A 14,198-nucleotide genomic window follows, 5' to 3' on the forward strand; every position below is an offset into this window, starting at 1 on the left:
CATGAGGGGACACGGGAACGGAGATTCGGACACGGACAGGACAAGGGTTTTGATGGGAACAGGGACAGGGGGTAGTGGGGTCAGGAGGGGACCAGGGCTCGTGGAGAGGATGTAGGGACACAGACATGGAGGAAAAGTGGAGACAGGGACGGGGGAGGACGGATATGGGGGAACGTAGAGGCACGATCATAGAGGGGATGAGGAACACGGGCATGGAGAGAATTGGGGGACTCGGACACATAGGCACCGCGATTCGGAGAGGCGAGGAAGAGGTGGGGAGCTAGGGGAGAGGGCTAATCCTAGGGCACTGGGAAAAGCTTAGGACGACTCGTTGGAACTCCTCCCTGGCAGCGCTTCCCTTCCCCGCAAGACCTTTCCCCTAGTTCTCGGCCACGCCCCCTTCACGAAGCAGTTTTTCCCTTCCCCTCCGGGTTCCGCCTCTCTCCCCAGGATCCTCTCCCCATTGGCCCGCATCCGCTTGCCGCACCGCCCTCCCTTCCGGCCTCTTGATTGGTCCTTTGTCGGGGCGGGGAGGCGGGCACCGCAGCCTGTTGACTGGCTGGTGACGCGGGGCGCCGGCGCAGAGAAGGACAGGGGGCGGGGCGTCCGGACCGTGAGGCCGAGGGTGAGGACCGACTCGGCGGGTCGCCGCGGCGGGAAGATGGCGGAGCTGCGCGCGCTTGTGGCTGTCAAGAGGGTCATCGACTTCGCCGTGAAGGTGACCGGGCCCCCCTCTCCCTCCTCCCTGAGCCCCGCGGCCGTATACTTCCGGGGTCAAGAGCGCACACTGTATGAGGGTCTTCTGGTACCTCTGATCTCTGCAGCTCTTCCCTCAAACGTCAAAGTCACACCTGAGGGCAAAGATCAAGAACTGAGAGGTTCTGACGCCCCTTCCCTCTTCATTCAAACCCAGCTCTTCTGGGTCATGACCCCGTTCCCCTTCCGCCAGTTCTGTACTCACTCTCTTGAGAATTGTCTGCAGGGCGAGTTACCTTCTCTATTTCTTACCTGTTGGAGGAGCCATGGTTCCTGTTTAACACACGCAGAAACTGAGGCACAGAGGGGTCACTCAGCTGGGAAGGGGCACAGCCGGGATTCCTATCCAGGTCCCTCTAACTCCTCATCCCATCTAGTGCTTTGCACACAATCCAGGCTTTTCACCCACTCGGCTGCATTGCACACTCAATTGACTGTTCAGCACAGAAAAAGTGCCATCATGGAGGTCCTATGGGAACCCAGAAGCTATCACAGCCCCAGGGCAGGTGAGGAGACTCTAGCTGGGAAGGGAGAAGTGTGTTTGCTAGACATGAAAACCAATCTGACAAGTTGGTGGTCTAGCTTACAACCTCCACGAGAGGGGTGGAGGGCAAGGTCTCTGAGGGCCTGACTTGTCCCCAGACAGAAGCTGGTCCAGACAGAGGTAAATCAGACAGTCCCTCAAGCCACTTTGTCTCAACAGTTGGCCTACACCAGACTGAAGGCAGTGACTTTCCATCCATGTATGTCCCCACCCCGCAATGCCCAGCAGACTAGGAGTCCACCTCTGTGTCCCCAGCACTGCCCAGTACAGGGCCTGGAGGCCTGACCCTAGCATGAAAACTTAAGCAGTCATTAACAACTCACATTTAGTGGGTCCTTACTATGCACTAGGCAGCGTTCTGGGTCCTTGATGGAGATGAACCTATTCAGTCCTTTCAATACCGTCTAGATTTTTTTTTTTTTTGGCCATGCCACGTGCCTTGTGGGATCTTAGTTCCCCAGCTGGAGATTGAATCCGGGCCACGGCAGTGAAAGCGCAGAGTCTTAACCACTGGACCGCCAGGGAATTCCCCTGTTTAGATGTTATTAATCCTGTTGGACAGGTGAGGACACAGGTCTGTGGAGGTTCTGTTAGCTGCCCTATCACCCGGCTAGGCAACAGCAGTCAGGTCAAAACGCAGCCAAGTCCTGCTCTCACTCAACAGCCACTTGGCCTAATGACAGCTCTGGCAGCGTGTGGCAGGGGGGTTGCTTGTTTGCGGGACAAGCTCGTCTTGGGGTCCTGGGACCTGATTCTTCTGGTGTCCTTCCCACTCTGACTGTCCCTTTGGGCTCCCATAGCCTCCCTCTGCCCCAGCCCTGGGCCCTGGCCTGAGATGTCTGGGGTCATGTCTGTCTCCCCCGCTGGACAGGCTCACATTTGACTCAGCTCTGGGTCCCAGCGTTGCGCAGCCCAGGACCTGGCCCATGGGTGCCTCTGGTGTTTGTGCCGAATGGGGAAGTGTGAACTCGTTCTGACATGAGCTCCTGTACTTTTTCGCAGTGTTGGCAGGGCCTGCCCCTTCCACAGTGCCCCAGGGCATCTCCCTGGACGTGTCTGAAACGAGTGATTCAAACGCTGCTAACTACCTAATCACCAACCCGGGCACCACCCCAGCCCTCCTTCCCTCATCTCCCAGAGCCTGTCATTTCTCAGCCCCGTACCCCCCCCCACCGCCCCCGCCCTCTCCATCTCTCTGCCCTGCTCCCTCTTCTTCAGCAGTTCAGGCTTCATCTTCTTCTACCTGAACCCTCACCGCTGTCTCCTCCTGGTTCCCCAGTCTCTCCCCTACAGTCTGTCCCCTCCCAGCCTGCGTGTGGGGGGCTTCCTGCCCCCAGGGCTGACCATGCCCCTCCCCTCCTCCTCATCCCGCCACTCCCAGCACCCTGAGGACAAAGTCCCAGCCCCTCCGCCGGGTGCTCGAGCCCCTTCGTGGTCCAGCGCTGGCCCCCTGGCCCTCCATCGCCCCTCTGTGCCTCCCAGCTGCTCATACTTTCCTGACAGACCCGGCTGCTGCTTGCCTCGGGCCTCTGCCCCTGCTGTGCCTTCTGTCTGGGTGCCCTTCCGGCTCCCCCCTCCCACCTCTGCTTCTCACCCCTCCTTTGTCCTGCCTAACTCTGATCCCACTGATTGTAATAGGGTGTAGGGATTCTCTGGCATCACCACGTCCAGGAAGCCCCCCCGCCCCACCGCCCCATCCCCTCAGGCTACCCTGATGTGTCCTTGGGCGCTCCTGCAGCCCCCTGGGCTTGCGTCTCAGCCCTTCCCACACTGGATGGAGGTCCTCTGTTTGCCCAGTTGTCACCCCCTGCCCCCAGACTGGCAGCTCCTTTCGGGAGGGGGTGGTGGTGTGCAAGGTCTGACCCAGCATTGCTTCCTCACTGCCTTCCAGACTTTCCTCAAAAGTCACCTTGTCTGTGAGGCCTTCCATGGTCACCTGCTTGGCCTCTTTGTGCCTGAGTTGACCCATCTAGCAAATGAGGGTGGTGGTGGCAGTAACCAACCTCCTGGGCTGTCCGGACGGTTAAATGAGTTAATGCCTATAAAGCCCTCGGAGGCTTGCCTGCCTGCCTGCCTGTTTCTGGCTCTTTCTTTCTTTCTTTCTTTCTTTCTTTTGGCAGCGCTGTGTGGCATGCGGCCAGCCAGGGGTTGAACCCATGCTCCTCCATCCCCCAGCACTAGAAGTGCGGAGTCTTAACCACTGGACCACCAGGGAAGTCCCCTCTGGCTGTTTCTGTTGAGAGTTAATTTGTTACACCTTAGAGAGAAAGCCTGGAAGCTTCACTGAATCATCTCCCTCAATTTATAAAACATCATTATTTAAAAAAAAAAAAAAAAAGACCGTCACTGATTTTTCAGGCCAACCATGGTTTCCCGACTTACGTAATTTAACTAAACAGTGTTTTTGAAGCTTGAAATCAACTCAGGCTTCAAAGGTCGTCCATGGAGAAGGTGAGCTGGCACGGGTCCCTGGTGCTGGAGAGCCCGCAGCCCTTCCTCCTTGGGGGTCAGGAGTCTGGGGCTGAGAGTCCTGCCAGGGCCGGAGCAGGCTTGAGGCCCTCTCTTGGGCCCCCTGGCTTCCCGGTGAGGCCTTATACTGATGGACTGCTTTCCTATTTATAAAGGGGAAACTCCTATCTTGGATTTTATTTTTTTCATGAAAGACAGGGCTTTGGCCTGTTAGTTTCCATGCTGTTTAGTAAGTGTCTGATGAACGGACAGGTGCAGGTTTTAATGCATTACTCTTGTGAGCAAATTCTCATTCATTCATCCGACAGATATTTCCAGTGCATCCACCACGTGCCAGGCACCGTTCTAGGCCTTGGGGATACGGTCATGACCAAAATGCCCGCAAATCCCTGTCCTCGTGGAGCTGACGATCTGCTGGGGAGAAGACAGCTAATCAGTACAGCATATGTCATATGGCAGGTGTGATCCAGAAAGAAACAGAGGAAGGGGGCGGGGAGAGTTAGGAGGGATGCAGTATGAGGAAGATGACCAGGGAAGGAGGTGAGGGATGGAGCCAGGGGCGTGTCTGGGAAATTCTGGGGAAATCCTGGGTGACATGCCCAGACCAGGTTCCAGTGAAAAAAAAAAAAACATGGACTCAACGCATGGTGTTTGCGCCGTGGCTTTTTCTGTAAAGTGCATTTATTAAGTTCTGGGCTTTGAGCCTTACTGTTGGTGCTAAGGTGACTTTTTCAAAATGAAGTGGCAGTGATAGAAAGTGCGAGTTGTCCTTTTCCTCTTTCTCCTCCTCCTTTTAATGTTACCGGTCCCTGAGGTACAGCCAGACTGGGAGACCCCCTGCCTGAATCCCACATTCCCATCTCAGTTCTGTCCGGTGGATGGGAGGAATAACCGCATCCTTCAGCCCCAGAGAAACAGGTACAGGGAAGTAGTCCCAGAGAGAGAGTCCCTGCTGTCAGCCCACATCTGCTCCGGCCAAGGAGAAGAAAGAGGTCAGGTCCCGAGCCAGATGATGCAGGCTCCCAAGCCAGGCTTCTCTAGAAACCCGGGAGTCCTGCTAGACTCTTCCCTGTCCTCCCCCAGCACCCTGTCAGTTTCACCCCCACAGACCTCTCCAATCCATCCCCTTCCACGTGTGGGTGGATCGTCCGAGCCACTGTCACGGCCGTCCGAACCACTGTCATCTCTTATTTCGGTGACCAGCAGCTGCCCAGCTGTCTCCCCACTTCCGCTCTTGCCATTTTTCCAGTTTTCTACACCAAGAATCCAGAACGACCTTGTACAAACTTAAGTTGCATCCACTCACCTCTTTACCTTTCCTTGTTGTTCTTTGGACCAAGACCCAGCTCCCCGGCATGGCCTGCTGGGCCCTGCGCAGTTGAATTTGTTTCCCATTGCTGCTGTAACTAGTTACCATAAACTTAGTGGCTCACAGCAACACAGATTTATTCTCTTACAGTTCTGGAGGTCAGAAGTCTGAAATGAGTCTACTGGGCTAAGATCAAGGTGTCAGCAGGGCTGCATGGCTTCCGGAGGCTCAAGAAGAGAATCCGTTTCCTGGCCTTTTCCAGCTTCTGGAGGCCACCTGCGTCCCTTGGCTTGTGGCCCCTTCTTATGTCTTCGATCAACAGTCTAGCGTTTTCTCTCTTGGACCCTGACGCTCTCTCCCCTCCCTCTTTCACTTATAAGGACCCTTGTGATTACTTTGGGCCCACCTGGATAATCCAGGATAATCTCCCTCTCTCAGAATCCTAAACTTAATCACTTTTGCCAAGTCCCTTTTGCCATGTAGGTGACAGTCACAGGTTCCGGGGATTAGGATGTGGGCATCCTGAGGATCTGTTATTGTGCGTGTCACCCCGGTTCAGCCCCTGCCAGCTTCTCTGACGGCACGCTGTGTTCCCCTGGCCGCACCAGCCTCCTGGGACTCCGCAAACCTCAGGACTTTTGCACGTGCTCCTCCCTCACCCCCAGCACTTTCCCTCACACTTCACCTGCTCGATGCCAGTACCTCTTTCAAGTTCAGCTCAAGTGCCACTGCCTCAGGGAAGCCTTCCCTGATAGCCTCCAACATCAGACTGGGTTGGGCCCCCATCGTGCTGTCTCACAGCTCCTGGACTCCCCTTCAGGAATTGTCAGGTGGTACAGCAGGGGACTTGAGTGCTTGGGGCGCAGAGCACTGCTGACTGGCCGTGTGACTTTGGGACAGGTGCTTCCATTCGGAGCATCAGTTTCCTCGTCTGCCCACAGGGACAGCGACAGCTCCTGTTTCACGGGGCTGTTGCCAGGACTGATGAGTTAGGGTGCGTGTGATTGCTTAGAACAGGGCTCCTGCGAGATGCTCCTGCAGTGGCCAATACTGTCGTCCCTGTTTGCTACCAAGAGGATTGTGGGAGGAACAGTGGCCCCCCCCGGGCTATGAAGTTCCTCATCCATGGAACCTGCGACTGTTACCTTCTTTGGAGATAGGGTCTTTCCTATCAGATGTGATGGAGTTAAGGATTTTTTTTTTTTTTTTTTTGGCTGCACCGTGTGGGTTGCGGGATCTTAGTTCCCCAACCAGGGACCAAACCCAGGGCCCTGGCAGTGGAAGCGCGGAGTCCTAACCACTGGACCGCCAGGGAAGTCCCGACTGAGTTAAGGATCTGGAGATGGGGAGGTTCTCCTGGATTCCCCAGGTGGGCCCTAAATGCCATCTCAAGAGTCCTTATAAGAGAGGAGTCGAGTTTCGACACACACTCACACGGAGAAGGCCGCACGAAGACGGAGCACAGAGTTGAGGGTGAAGTGATGCCACCCCAAGCCAAGGAATGCTGGCAGCCCCTCCAAGTTGAAGAAGCCAAGGAATAGATTCTCCCCTTGAGCCTCCCGAGGGACCACAGCCCTGCCGACACCTTGATTTCACAGCAAAACCTGTTTTGGCCTTCTGGCCTCCAGAACTGTGAGACGGTAAGCCACCAAGTTTGTGGTCATTTGTCACAGCAGCCTCGGGAAACTAACAGAAGCAGTAGTTAGTTGTTCCTGCCATGCCCCCCTGTGCCAGACCAGGAGCTCCCGGGCCAGCAGACCTGTCTGCCTTGCACACGATGGTGCCTAGGAATCCAGCGCAGGGCCAGTGTTCAGTGAAGACTCACCATGTGAGGAAAGGAATAGACGAGGTTTGCTTGCCCTTGACCTTAGCCTGTTGGGCAGAGAGAGGCTTTCAGTGCTAGTGTTTTTCAGACTAGATCTTAACCATGTGTCGGTCAGGAAAACCATGTGGCAGGCTGGCATTTAAAAAAAAAGAACAGAAAATGTCAGGGTATGGTGTATAATGGAAGGGTTAGAGTCGATCACCGAACCTTGCATTGCCTTGGTATTTATGTTTATGTATAAATGTATGTTGTGCATTTATAATACCCTTGGGGATATTGTAACATGTACCTCTCGCAGTGGGTTATGGTAAAGAAAAATTTGAGAAACACTCTTTCAGGCCCCAGGAACAGCCACAGAGTAGGACGAGCGTGGCAGGTGTCCCTGGTGCTCAGCGAATGTCTGAGTGAGGAGGTGACCTCCACCCGTCTGTGACTTCTCACCCTCTCTGTCCCTGGAGCTGTGGGACCCTGGACAAGGCCCTGCCCCTTTCCAGATCCCTGTGGTCCCCGTCCAGCCTGCGCGAGGCTTGGTGTCCCGGCCACCACCCACCCCCGACCCCCGCCTTCTCGCCTGCTTCCCCCTGACCCTGCCACCTCCCCTCCCGGCTGAGCAGATCCGGGTGAAGTCCGACAGGACGGGTGTGGTCACGGATGGCGTGAAGCACTCCATGAACCCCTTCTGCGAGATCGCCGTGGAGGAGGCCGTACGGCTCAAGGAGAAGAAGCTGGTGAAGGAAGTCATTGCCGTCAGCTGCGGGCCTACCCAGTGCCAGGTGCTCGGGGGCCTGGGGAGGGGCTGGGACCCCAAGTCCCGGGTCTAAGGGAGGAGGGACTGGGGCCTGGACTCCTGGGTCTGAGGGAGGAGGGCTGGAGACTGGGCTCCTGGGTCCCCCTAGGGCTAGAAGCCAAGTCAAGCCCCTTCTCTGCTCCGCAGGAGACCATCCGCACTGCTCTGGCCATGGGTGCAGACCGAGGCATCCACGTGGAGGTGCCGGCTGCGGAGGCGGATCGCCTGGGTCCCCTGCAGGTGGCCCGGGTCCTGGCCAAGCTGGCAGAGAAGGAGAAGGTGGACCTGGTGCTGCTGGGCAAGCAGGTAGGTGACAGAATCGTGACTCAAACTGGCTGAAGCCAAAAAGCAAATTCATTAGGTTATGTAACAAGCTTCAGGCACAGCTTGATCCAGTCCCACGTGCTCTACACTCCTCTCCTCTGTCTTGGCTTCACTCTGTGAAGGCTCACATCCCACCAGCCTAACAAACCCAAGAGAAAGATAAGAATCTCTTTCCCAAGGGCTCCAGCAAAGCTTCTAGAGCTGGCACTTCATTGGTCCAGCTGGAGTCATGTGCCCATCCCTGAACCAATCACTGGGGTCAGGGATAAAACGTTCTCATTGGCCCAGATGCCATTTCATCTAGTTCCCTAGTGTGACTGGCACAGGGTTTGGCTAGAGGGAGGCCTCTGGAATATTTAGACAGGGGGCAAAGATTTGGCATCTGGGATGTCAGGTGCCCTCATGTGCTCCTGGACAAGTGACTGCCTATCTCGGGGCCCAAGTGAGGGGATGGGATCATTCTAGACCAGGAGTCAGCAAACTGTGGTCCATGGCCACCACTGATTTTATAAATAAAGTTTTATTGAAATGCTACTGCGTTTGTTTACATAGATACTTATTGTCTATGGCTGCTCGTGCACTGTAGCAGCAGAGTTGAGTGATTGTGACAGAGACCTTATGATATTTACTACCTGGCCCATTAGGGAAAACATTTGCCAGCCTGCATTCTAGAGAAAGGCCCAAATGGTACGTGAGAAGCTCCGTCATTGTACAGTCTTCTCTCTTTCCCCACCCAGGCCATCGATGATGATTGTAACCAGACAGGGCAGATGACAGCCGGATTTCTGGACTGGCCACAGGTGAGGCCGGAGTGGGCAGCATCTGCTGAAGGCCAGGCCTGGGGGCTCAGAACACAGCCACCCCTGTCCTTGCCCTTCTGGAGGGAGGCAGGTGTAAAGCAGGACGGCCACTCCAGTGGGCAGGAAGGAGGGGTGCACAGCCAGGACCCCAGGCCACATCTGGGCCTTCACATGCCGCTTCCCCAGCCTGTTGCTTCTCAGCCACACCACTCAGCCCTGCCTCAGGGCCTTTGCACTGACTGTTCCCTCAGCCTGGATCAGGGTTCTCTCAGATCTCCTCAGGGCTTTTCACTCCCCACCAGGTCTCTCCTCAGACATCGCCTCTTCGGAGAGGCCTGCCTTGCCCACTGTCTATGAAAGTACTCACGCCCCCTCCCCAACCCCACGTTTCCCATTCCAGTCCAATAGAAATGCAAGCGACATGGGTCATTTAAAGCTTTTCACAGCTACATTAAAAAAGTAAAAAAGGCCAAATTCATTTTAATCCTATATTATTTCACACAATATATCGATAATATTATTTCAACATGTCATCAATAGAAAAAATATTGAGCTGGGAATTCCCTGGCGGTCCAGTGGTTAAGACTCTGCTTTCACTACCAAGGGCCTGGGTTCAATCCTGGTTGGGGAACTAAGATCCCACAAGCCACGCGGCGTGGCCGAAAAAGAAAAAAAGAAAAAAAAATATTGAGTTATTTTACATTCTTTTGGCTTTTGGTACGAGGTCATAGAAAACCAGTGTGTATTTTATATTTACAGCACATCTCAATTCACATGCTCAATTTCCATAAGAAATACTTAGATTCCTAATACTGATTGTTGAAAAAGTAGATTCACGCGTCCAACTTGTTCTAAACAGACTTAAACGTTTTCCAATAACTCCATCAAGTATCCTTTTTTTAATCAGCTTTATTGAGATAAAACTGACCTGTACGATAAACTGCACACATGTAAAGTGTACAGTTAGGTAAGCTTTGACACGTGTAACACCTATGAAACCATCACCACAATCATGATAATGGATCTTGCTTATTGGTTTTAAAATGTAAATTAATGAAATAAAATGAAAAATTCCGTCCCTCCCTCGATGGAACTAACCACATTTCGCGTGCTCAGAAGCCACATGTGGCCAGTGGCCACTGTGTATTTACTTGGTTACCGGTGGTCTTCACTGCAGGATAAATGCCCCCAAAAGCTGGGTCCTTGTCGGTTGTGTTCATGGTGCATCCCCAGAGCCGGGCTCATGGGACATTCCAACTAAGACCTGAAAGATTTGTCCAGTGAATAAGTGAACAGAGAGAGCAGGTTGGTTAGACAGAGAGGGTGTAGGTCATGTCAGGAAATGGTGGTTCAGGACCGAAGGGCAGAGGAGCCTTGGGCCAGAGGGTGGGTGCCGAGGGGGCCCCAGAGGATGTTTCGAGGATCAAGGTACACAGGAGGCTCTGTTGTTGGCTCAGTAGAGGGACCTCAAAGGGAGCTCCTGGGGACAGAAAGGTGTGTAAGTGAGACCATGACATGGAGCCTGGAACCAGGCTGGACACATTTTTGAGCCTCTCTCTGCCTCAGTTTTCCTCATCTGTAAAATGGGAATAATAGCACTTACCTCATAGAGTTCCTACGAGGATCTGATGACTTAATACAGTTGCTTAGAACAGTGCCCAAAACTCAATACATGTTCATTATCATTAAGGAAGGGAGATCCAACAGCAGGTTCAGGACATTAGGACCTACACCCTGGGTCCCAGGAAAGACACCCTCCCCTGGATTTTGGAGTTCCCTTCTTGTGGCTTCCTCCTGTTTTTGAGCTTGATGTCTGTAGGTCACCTTGCGGGACTCTCCCACTTCTGTTCTCATTCACTGGCTCATCCGTGTGGCGTGTACTCAGCAGTGGCCTGCTCTGTGCCTGCCCTGGGTTAACCTCACCTGTGCTCCCGCAACGCTGTCCCTCCCCAGGGCACATTCGCCTCCCAGGTGACAATGGAAGGGGACAAGATGAAAGTGGAGCGGGAGATCGATGGGGGCCTGGAGACCCTGCGCCTGAAGCTGCCTGCCGTGGTGACCGCTGACCTGCGGCTCAACGAGCCCCGCTACGCCACGTTGCCCAACATCATGGTGAGTGCTTGGCAGATGGGCCACTGGGGGCCTGGGGACGGGTGAGTGCTGCAGGCCCAGTGCCTCCCTGGTGGTCAGGTCGGAGGAGAGAGGACCCAAGGGACGTCTCCTCCAAAGGAAGGGGTCACCCGGTCAGTTTGACTAACGGAGCGGGTTCACTGAATCATTTCTGCCAATAGTGAGAGTTCGGGGTTGGGGGGTGTGGCTGTTTTGGCGAACAGGGAGGGTTTGCTGGTTACCTCAGCCAATAGAAAGGCTTCACTGGACTCTAGGAAGGGTTCCCCTGTCATTCCAACCAATGGGAAAAGTTCATTGTATAATCTTAGCCAAATAAGGAGGATTCATTAAGTCATCTTGGTTTGTCAGGGAAGGTTCCCCCGGTAATCATTACCAACAGGAAGGAATCATTTAGGCCATCATGGCTAACTAGGAAGAGTTCATGGGGTCATTGGCTAACAGGAAGAGTTCACTGTTCACCATGGCTCTAGAATGGGTTCATTGGGTCATCTCAGCCAATAGGAAGAGTTCAGTGTGTCATCTCAGCCAATAGCGTTTAATGTGTCATCTCAGCCAATAGGGTGAGTTGTCATCTCAGCCAATAGCGTTTAATGTGTCATCTCAGCCAATAGGGTGAGTTGTCATCTCAGCCAATAGCGTTTAATGTGTCATCTCAGCCAATAGGGTGAGTTGTCATCTCAGCCAATAGCGTTTAATGTGTCATCTCAGCCAATAGGGTGAGTTGTCATCTCAGCCAATAGCGTTTAATGTGTCATCTCAGCCAATAGGGTGAGTTGTCATCTCAGCCGAAATGGAGAGTTCGGTGTGTCATCTCATCTGATAGGGGGCGTTCAGTATGTCATTTCATCCAACAAGGAGGGTTCATTGAGTCATCTCAGCCAATAGGTGAGTTCAAGTGAGTCATCTCAGCCAGTAGGAAGGTTTCAGCATGTCATCCTAGGCAATAGGGAGGGTTCAGTAGGTCATCTCATCTAATAGGGAGGGTTCAATGAGTCATCATCTCAGCCAACAGGGAGAGTACAGTTGGTCATCTTGGCCAAAAGTCTATTGAGTTATTATTGCCAGAAGGATGACTTTGCCAGTCCGTTCCAGCCAGTGAAGGACTTCCCACGGCGGTTGACTAAAGGTGGGCTCCCACGATAGGAGGGCTCCCCAGGGCATCCCAGCCAGCAGGAATTGTCCACACCAGGTGTGGCCCTGTAAGAGGTCACGTGTGCCCTGGCCAGTGGGCAGGTCCAGAAGGGTTCAGCCAGTGGGAGTGGTTCTGCGGACGTGGCACCCATGGAAGGGGGCTGCAGGAGTGTGGGCAGGGGCTTGGGCAGCCCTGTGAACCGTGGGCCTCCCATGTGCAGAAAGCCAAGAAGAAGAAGATCGAGGTGATCAAGGCTGGGGACCTGGGCGTGGACCTGACCTCCAAGCTCTCCGTGATTAGCGTGGAAGACCCACCCCAGCGCACGGCCGGTGTCAAGGTGGAGACCACAGAGGACCTGGTGGCCAAGCTGAAGGAGATTGGGCGGATTTGAGCCCTTTCCCTGAAACCCGGCAATAAAACCATGACTCTTCCGACGTCTGTCTTTGTTAACTCATTCCGCAGAAACCCATTCTTTGATTCATTCAACAAACATTTACTTAAGCCTCCTGTGTGCCAGGTCCTGTGCTGGGTGACACTGGGGAACCAGGGGAGTCACATCTGGCCCCTGCCTGTGAGGAGCTTCCATGGTGAAGGGGGCACAGACAATGGTGCCAGGCTCTTGCTGAGACTTGGGACACAAGAGGGAATGAGGCCAGAAGGTCTGGTCCTGGTTGGGGAGACAGACAAGGAACAGACAATCAAAACCTAGTGTGAGGATGAAGAGGGGGGGCCTGGAGTCAGACATAGTGATTTTAGACCCTCACTGTCACACTTACCAGCTGTGAGATCTTGAGTGAGTTACTTCCCGTCTCTGATCTTCAGTTTCCTCATGTGGACGATCGAAATAGTAAGAGCTTGGTGTAGTGGTTGGGGGCCTAGGGTCTAGATCCCAAGGCCCTGGGTTCAGCTCCCAGCCTGGCCAGTCCCTGGCTCTGAGAGGACCTTTGGCAGGTTCCTATTCTCTGAGCCTGGGTTTCTTCCTCCGTCAGGTGGAGTTAGTAGTAATACCCATTTTCTGGTTGTCTGTCATGGCATGACAGACCTCTCCACAACTTGGTGGCTTAAGCCAAAAATCATTTATTTTGCTTGTAAATCTGAAATTTGGGCAGGGCTTGGCAAGGACAGCTTGCCTCTCCTCCATGTAGCATCAGTCTGGGTGGCTCAGATGGCGTGTCTAAGATGCCTCGGTCATGTGCCTGGCAAGCTGGCTGGGGATGTTGACTTGAGCTGGCTGTTGGCCAGGGACCATGATTCCTCTCCACTGGGATGATTGAGCTTCCTCACATCGTGGCGGCTGGGTCCCGAGCGGGAGCATTCTGTAATGCGGGAAGTGGAGTATGCCAGTCTCTCAAGGCCTAGATGTGGAAACTAGCACAGGGCCACTTGTGCTGTACTCTCTTGGTCTGACAGTCACAGAGCCTACCTAGATCCAAGGGAGGGTGAGATAGACCCTATTTCTTAGTAGGAGGAGGGTTGAATTTGTAGCCATTTTTAAGCTACAAAACCTGCCCCAAGGGTTGTTTTTGTTTTTTTTTTTAAATATCTATTTATTTATTGGCTGCGCCAGGTCTTAGTTGTGGCATACGGGATCTAGTTCCCTGACCAGGGATCGAACCTGGGTCCCCTGCACTGGGGGCGCGGAGTCAACCACTGGACCACCAGCAAAGTCCTCCCATGGGGTTTTGAAGGGTCATTAATGTAGCATCTTCAGGACCATATCTGACGTGCAGAAAATGCTTACTCTGTATTATCACCACTATTAGCATGGGGTGGTAGGGAAAGCTTTCAGGAGGAGTGAGCAGCCTGACCTTTGTGGACCAAGCTCTTCCCTCTGGCTGTGCAACCTCCAGCAGTTCCCTTGATGTCTCTGAGCCGTGGTATCCTTGTTTGTAAACACCTAGCTCATAGAGCATTTGGAAGTGTTCAGCCTGATAACGCCCAGGAAGAATTTCGCACAGTTCCTGGACCACAGTACATGGGTAATTATTATTTTGGTTCTTGATAAGGTGAGACTTGAAGGACAAGTTGTGGTTAAGCCAGGTTGGAGGGGGGGGGGGAGTGAGCCAGAGCTTTCAGGCAAAGGAAACTGTCCCGGCCAAGGCTGGGAGGGGAGAGATGGCCT

The 14,198-nt window shown here is 53.7% G+C and overlaps 1 protein-coding gene and 1 long non-coding RNA gene across 3 annotated transcripts; one reads left to right on the top strand and one right to left on the bottom strand.

Annotated features, from left to right (window-relative positions):
• The first annotated feature begins 558 nt into the window (after positions 1-558).
• On the top strand, positions 559-12,510 carry ETFB (electron transfer flavoprotein subunit beta). Of its 2 annotated transcripts, XM_082437351.1 has the most exons (7): positions 559-718; positions 7,518-7,676; positions 7,838-7,996; positions 8,752-8,814; positions 10,768-10,926; positions 11,712-11,829; positions 12,297-12,510. In XM_082437351.1, exons 1-7 carry the CDS (start codon positions 662-664, stop codon positions 12,374-12,376), a joined length of 795 nt encoding a protein of 264 aa, XP_082293477.1. In that variant the 5' UTR covers positions 559-661; the 3' UTR covers positions 12,377-12,510. The 2 variants fall into 2 exon arrangements, with proteins under 2 accessions (XP_082293477.1, XP_082293478.1); XM_082437352.1 differs by lacking the exon at positions 11,712-11,829.
• LOC309648596 lies at positions 632-1,117 on the bottom strand. Its single transcript, XR_014256727.1, has 2 exons — positions 1,009-1,117; positions 632-851 (listed from the first exon to the last, which is right to left on the bottom strand). It is a non-coding gene; the product is annotated as an uncharacterized lncRNA (long non-coding RNA).
• Positions 12,511-14,198: the final 1,688 nt, after the last annotated feature.

The sequence above is a fragment of the Balaenoptera physalus genome, assembly GCF_965194825.1.
Source record: "Balaenoptera physalus genome assembly, chromosome: 19".
Lineage (NCBI taxonomy): Eukaryota > Metazoa > Chordata > Mammalia > Artiodactyla > Balaenopteridae > Balaenoptera > Balaenoptera physalus.

Excerpts from the sequence above, each read along its gene's own strand:
- ETFB (XM_082437351.1), top strand. The coding sequence starts at position 662 with ATGGCGGAGCTGCGCGCGCTTGTGGCTGTCAAGAGGGTCATCGACTTC. Across the intron at positions 7,997-8,751 it reads TGGTGCTGCTGGGCAAGCAG|GCCATCGATGATGATTGTAA; the intron begins GTAGGTGACAGA and ends TTCCCCACCCAG. Across the intron at positions 10,927-11,711 it reads CCACGTTGCCCAACATCATG|GGTGAGTTGTCATCTCAGCC; the intron begins GTGAGTGCTTGG and ends CTCAGCCAATAG.